Source organism: Coffea eugenioides, chromosome 2 (assembly GCF_003713205.1).
Source record: "Coffea eugenioides isolate CCC68of chromosome 2, Ceug_1.0, whole genome shotgun sequence".
In the NCBI taxonomy this organism is placed as follows: Eukaryota; Viridiplantae; Streptophyta; class Magnoliopsida; order Gentianales; family Rubiaceae; genus Coffea; species Coffea eugenioides.
Window position 1 is genome coordinate 76,245,030 of NC_040036.1, and position 7,346 is coordinate 76,252,375.

A 7,346-nucleotide genomic window follows, 5' to 3' on the forward strand; every position below is an offset into this window, starting at 1 on the left:
TCTTGTTTCAATATCCAGATGTTAATTCACGGGTTAGAGGACGAGAATTATTCACTTAAAGTGTAAATCCCTATTATGGTCATCGACCGCATTCTCTACGAGACACAGTTGTTTGGATAAAATATTATTTGAAATAATTATTGTAACATACTTTGTGATGTGATATTTGTAAGAAAAAAGTTGATTGAAAATATAAAAAGATGAATTAAAAAATTGTTTATGATGAACCCAAAATATTATCTTAAAAAACTTAGCTATCCAAACACACCTGCAACCGAAATATTAATACTCTATGTGGTATTTTCACATGAATTAAATTACGTCCTCTGTCCCAAAATGTTTATCATGCTCCTTATTTTGATATATCCTAAAATATTTATCACTAGTCTAAAAACTCGTAATATGCACGGCTATAAAGAATGTTATGAAAAAAATAAATATATAGTTATGGGAATATGTAACACATAAAAATTTAATAAACAATAGTTTAACCTAGAAATGTCAAACAATTTTTAGCTACCCCTTCCCACTTCTACCTTTTATAAATCCCATCCTTTTCCTTGCTGAAAATTTTTTTTTTTTTTAAAAAAAACAAGTTTTAGCTGCCGTCTACCTAGTACAAACATGCATTACAAAAAAGAAAAAATGGTATTAAAACTTAAAACATGTCATATCAAATTTTAATAGATCTAAAACCAAATTATGTTTGCTAAATGCCAATTCATTTCTCAACCATCATGTCCAACATTCAGAAAATTCAAAAAGTATTTTGCCAAAATGTTAATTTCATTTCTTAATCATCATATCCATTACCTTTGGCATAAAATTCATACAATATCGAATTTATTTCAAGAAGTTAATTTTTAAATTTCAAAATTTTTGTTTATTTATTTGGCGTAAAAATATTCGATAGTCCATGATTTTACAATTTTCAATCTGGCCTCATATTTGTAAACCAATAATGTAATGCTTTAAATGTGTGTAACTTAAGTAATAGAACATTGGTGAATAGAGGTGAGTAAACTTCTTAATCAAGATATAGAGTATGACAAATAGAAGCATGCACAGTAAATAGCAAAAAAAATGTGTCATCAATGCACTATAATGTATAAAAATTAAATTTATCACAAACCTATTTTTTTTACTCTCCCCACCCCTTCCCACACCCTTCCCATCCCCTAAATTTTTCAAGACTAATTACATATATAAACTTCAAGATTGCCACAAAATTCTTAAGGGAAAAAATACTATTTATAATCTTGTATTGGTATTTCACTTGACATAAGAATAAGAATTAAGTTTTTCTTTTAGTGAAAAACTTTTTTTTTGTTTACTATTCTCTATCACAAATAACCTTCTTAGATAAAAATGGTTAAAGGCTCTATCTATATTTTGTGCAACCAAATTTAGACCATTGGTTGACTACATTTTATATTTTTATTTTGAATGGGAATTGAATTTCCTTCCCATAGCAAAATAAAAAAAATGTACATTTGTTGTTTCATTTACTAAATTTACTAGTCATTTTTAGCCTAATAATTGGATAAGTTGCTTTCCATCATAATAGTTTAAAATGTTGTTTCATTTTTAATTTTTATTATTTCACGTATTTTTATTTTAGTGTAAGTGAAAGGTTTGAAACCCGATATCTCTATTGGTCTAAAATGTACAAAGATAGAAATGTAATATGTAAAATCCAGCATTTGTCTAAATAATCTCATAATCGGAAAACACAAATAATAAATATAGAAAACAAAGTAGATCTTGGAGATAAAGAAAAAAGGAGTAAGCAAATTTTTACTGTAAGTTATTTGAGATATTTTTACTGTAGCACTTTTTGTGATGTGATGGATGTGAGATAAAAAGGTAATTGGAAAGATTAAAAGGTGTATTGAAAATTGTAATGATGATGTAAGCAAATATATTTGGGGAAATAATCAGCTGTCCAAACAATAGTAATTTAGATTACTATAATACATAACCAAAAATATATGTGGATCGAAAAACTCCTTTTTTTCTCTCAAATGTTAAAGTCACGTGTATCATCAAGGTGTTAGGATTTGAAATAATTTAAATTTAGAAATGATGATAATATATATAGTCTACAATCAAGATTTTGAAATCAACTCATTACATTTTAGGAATTAAAATAAATAATAAATCTACAAAAAGGAATTGAGAGCTTGGGAAGAACTTAAATTTTGGAATAATCAGAATATAGTCTACAATCAAGATTTTGAAATTAATTCATTACATTTTAGGAATTAAAATAAATAGACAATCTACAAAAAAGGAATTGAGAGTTTGAAAATAATTTAAGTTTTGAAATAATGAGAACATAGACTACAATCAAGATTTTGAAATTAACTCATTAAATTTTTGGAATTAAAATAAAAAGAAAATCTACATAAAAGGAATTGAGATTTTGGAAATAATTTAAATTTTGAAATGATGAGAATATAGCCTACAATCAAGATTTTGAAATCAACTCATTACATATTAGGAATTTAGACAAATAGAAAGTCTACAAAAAAGGAATTGAGAGTTTAAAGGTTTAGGATGGCTTTTAACCAAAAACCCTTCCGTAATTTATATAGATATAGATGTTTACTACCTGTATCCCAAAATGTTTATCATGCTTTTTCATTTTAGAATGCTTCGAAATGTTTGTCATATTATCAAAATCAAAGTTATTTTTTTATCTCTTTTTTCAATACTATCCCTATCTTTACATATATTTTATGTTAGATTAAGATTTGAATATTGAATTGTTGAAGATAAAGTTCGAAACAAAAATACTAACATTACAATCATGACACTATTAATGTGTGTATTGATAGTGTGTATTGATGCATCATTATCCAGGCCTAAATCCAAAGGAAAAGTTCACACTGCACAGGAAGGAAATTAGTTTTTAAACATGTACTGCTAGCTTCCACTGGTCTTTACCGCTATAAAGTAAATGCACTACAATGCATTGTTGGTACTCCTCCTTTGTTTTCTTTGTGGAAAATCGAGATGAACCCATCAGCAGTTTCCCATTGACAATAGCTAACTTCTACTAAGAAAGGGTTCCCATGTCTCAAATCAATCAAATCCCTTTTCTCCTTACTTTATGGCAATTAACCTATCTAAATTCCCTCCAACTTTTGCTTTTGATTAAATCAGCTTCTGAAGCTTTACAGGAGACGGTCAGAATAAAGAAGAAAGGACTGCCAAAATGTTTTAAACTGTTTATTCCAATCTTAACAGCATCCAATAAAGCGAACGAGTTTTAAGGTTAATTACAAAGTAAATTACTAAGTCATCTCTGCTCATAAAGTCATAGTCCCACTTTCCAAAAAGCCAATTTTGACTGGAATCTTGAAAAGTAACGCGTTCCCAGAAGCTACTACTAGGTTGAATTTACTCGTCTCCTGTCTCATTATTCAACACACAAATTCTTTAACCTTACACAAGATTTTTTTTTTTTTTTAAAAGAAAAAATGAACCACCATCCACAAAAACACAGCTCATGAATTAATCAAGGGTAACGGTAAGATCACTGGGCCAAAAAGCCTTGATACAGAAACGCAATATCAGATCGAGGTGCAGAAGACAAATGGAGTATAGTAGTATTAAATGGCAATCAAAGGATTTACCATGAACTGATCAAATGCATAGAGCATGCGAGAATGTAATCAGGAAGATGCACCGTGGCCTTCTGACCATACCAATAGCTGAATCCAGCAACCGATTGAAAACCAAGTTCATTGAACTTGAAGAGTCCTAAATAGATGGGTATACCCCTACCTATGTGGACATCAAGATTTCGGGCTCGCAGTTGCTTAGAGGGACAAAGCTAGGAGTATAAGCGTACATGGAAGCATTGGTTCTATGCTCAAGTTTTCTGTCAAATATCCTCACTGAACCATTCTCCAAATTCAGGCCAAATAGCCCCCTGTTTTGCCATTCCAGTAGTAATTCTTTGCCTACGATCACAACAGGTTGGACGTTATGATTCGATCTCGAGGTGCTAAATGGAAAGCGGTCTACATCCAAGTCAATGCCAACCCTGTGCCATCTGATCCAAGATGGTCTAATGCTATTTCCGCAATCTTGGTGCCTCAAGATCCAGATGTTGATCGACTCTTCGAACAAGGAGGATTCACACAAGCAGAGGAAACCGCGATCATCCATTTCTACCAAATGCATCCTGCTGTGCTCAGGATCGTCCTTGCAGTATTGATTTTGCGGACCTGGATGAGGCATCACGGAGAATTTCTCTGTTTTCGTGTCCAATTTCATGATTGATTCTGCACAACGAGGAGCCAACCTAGTCCTCGGAAGAGGCGAGGGCGAACTCTGCCTTGCAATTGCATATCGATTTCCAACCATCCAGTAAAGAACGTTGTCAACGATTACCGGAGGAGTTTGAGCCCTGGGTTGGTATGAAAACGGAGCATCATCATCCTCGTACAGCTCTCTCCAGCAGCAAGATGTTTGTGATTCGTCAGATTGTTCTGATTCCGAGTTCGACCCGCCACCCAAAACAACTATTCTGAACGGCATGCTCCCGTTTTCACGTTGGAATCTTCCTCCCCAGAGCAAACAGTGCTGATCTTTGGCAAAAGGGTTGGAAAAGATTCCGTAAATCAGACCTTTAGGGGTGATTAATCTCACCTTCTGCCGCGTAAGGGGATTCAGGAGGACGTAGTGCTCCAACCCGGCGGTTGATCTCCGGAACTCCTCCCGGAAAATGACCAAGCCATTGGAAGAATACGAGAATTCTTGGCGATCGGATTTGGAAACCGGCCTGACAGAGTTAACGCTGATTCTACAACGATTGCTCTGCGGGGTTGCTGTTTCTTCTGTGGATTCACATGTGTCGACCAAATATATTTTCTTCCGCTCCTCATCAGCTTCCCTCTGCCGGACAACAATAACCATTGGAACGCTGTGGGGGAAATGCAACTGCGCAAATTCCTGAGTGGAGGTCAAGGCCTTCCATCTCCGACAGACGCATCGACATCTTAGGACAGATTTAGCCGGGAGTTTGCTGAGAATTTGCAGGAGGACTTCGTCGGGAATATGTCTGTACGGCCTTCCTAGGATCTCTCCTAGTCCTAGTACTGCTAATTTGTTCCACAAGGCTGGAATCCAGGACAAGCAGGCTGAGGTTATGGATGTCATGATTATTTTCAGAAGACGAAAGGGATTTATAGGGTTTTTCTTGAGAGTTTTGCCCATCCAAATCCCTCAGGGAACTAAAACTGAAGAGATCTGATCATGTTTTTGCAAGAAAAAAGATGAAGAAAAGGGCGGAGGAAATAGGAAGAAATGTCCATCTCTTCACTGCTAGGAAGTCACCAAAATTATGTCTGCTCTCTAACTTTTGTCTGACATTACAGTCACTAGTACAATTATTACGAGGAAACATCAATGTGGTCCCCCCCAGATGCTGTGAACGTGGTCCTAACGCGAAACAGCTCTCACTATGTAGTACTCTTTGCTTCACTGATTTTCCTACTTACCTCGTATTGGTTGCTATGTACGGCTGATTTTGACGGTAACGCATTTTCCTTCCTTCAGGTTTTCAGGGCAAAAATGAAAGAGTTCCAGCTTCCTACATCCAAAGCAAACTCCCCGAAAGAAGGCTCATGTCTCCTAATCCTCACTCGCTACAGTATTGAGAAAAAGGGATTGGCAATCCAATTATCAGAAAGCGTTTGGTTCGGTTCGCACTTTAGAATCCGATTCGAATTTGAGATCATTCATCTGAGTTTGGAACGGAGGCATTCATTATAATTATAATATATCTGTTTGGTTCAGTACCAGGAATGTGTATCATTATCATAGTTGATATTTAATTCATTAGTTCTTTCAGAATGGAATATAAAAAATTTTCAATTTTAACCTAACCTGTAAAAAGTTAAAACATGGACTATTGAAGATAAACCTGCTGTAAGCCATCACAAGAAAATGCATAAACTTTATCAATAATTTTGTTATCTAATTACAAGTTATCATTTAACATAAAATGTAATATATCAATAATTACTTAGAAGTAATCTTGTGACATAAATAATGTTTTATCATCTTCATCTGGCCAAAAGGAAAAGATACTACACAAAATTACCAAATTCCAAATTTACAAAATCATTCTAGCGCAAGTGGATATAACCCCCACCAAAAGCCACTATATTTGTGGCATATCTCAAAAGAACTATCTTATCTAATGTTTCAAGATAGACAACACAATTTATCACCATATTAACTAGTAGCATTCAATTTTCAAAAAATTCATAACAAGCAGCCATGCTTTAGAAATTCATTATGTTATTCTTATTATTGTGCTCTTGTTTCTTTGTGATTTGTGAAGCACGAAATATGCATTGCATTGGCAGAGTTTTAGCCAAAGACTGTGCATTGAACTTCCACGTACGGTAACAGTCATGAACAGATCATGAAAACAAGCGATGTACTTGCATTTAGGGATGGCAACGGGGCGGGGTTCTCCCCGATCCCCGTCCCGCCCCGCCCCGCATCCCCCGCGGGGTTAATAAAATTGCTCTCGCGGGGTTAATAAAATTTTATTATAATAAAATTTTAATAAATAATCAAGTACTAAAATATCAACACATCATCAAGTTATTATTCATTGTAATTTTACAATTGAAACTCATAAAAACAATCAAACAAAAGTTATTTAAATACAATCCAACATGATGAAATAAATACAACTAAAATAGTCAAGTTTTCACTTTTGGTACAAATATAATCACTAATTCATTATTGTGTTTGTGCTTTTTTTTGAAAAAAAAGTGTTATTCTATTAAGTTTAATTAGAAATTTAGTATAAATGTATTAGTAAATTTAGTATAACTAATTAATAAATTCTATTAGTAGACATGTCTAATTATTCATATAATTGATAATATCAATTATATTACATACACTAATATACATTATATAATACATCTAACTAATAATATCATTATCATAAGTTTAAAACTAATTAAATTACATATTATATATATTTATTTATATATATATACTTTTTTTTTGCAGGTATACCCCGCCCCCGCCCGTTTCTAAATGGGGGGAAAAAATTCCCCCCGCCCCGAGAGCCCCCCGCGCGGGCAACCGCCCCCATTGCCATCTCTACTTGCATTATTGAGGAGATCACTCCGACTGAACTGTAGGGGTATTAATAATTGTCTTGTGGAGAAATTTGTAAACCATGAATGAATGATGAGTTACTGTTCAAATTCCTAGGAAATTAGGTAGTACGTCCTTGCCATGTTCCAAAATGCTTCCTTTCTGCTCTAGTTACCGACTTTACCGTACCATGTTTTGGTTTTAAT

General features: G+C 33.8%; 1 protein-coding gene across 1 annotated transcript; it reads right to left on the reverse strand.

Moving 5' to 3' along the window:
* Positions 1-3,520: 3,520 nt before the first annotated feature.
* On the reverse strand, positions 3,521-5,447 carry LOC113761986. Its single transcript, XM_027305208.1, has one exon. It carries the CDS (start codon positions 5,227-5,229, stop codon positions 3,793-3,795), a length of 1,437 nt encoding a protein of 478 aa, XP_027161009.1. The 5' UTR covers positions 5,230-5,447; the 3' UTR covers positions 3,521-3,792.
* Positions 5,448-7,346: the final 1,899 nt, after the last annotated feature.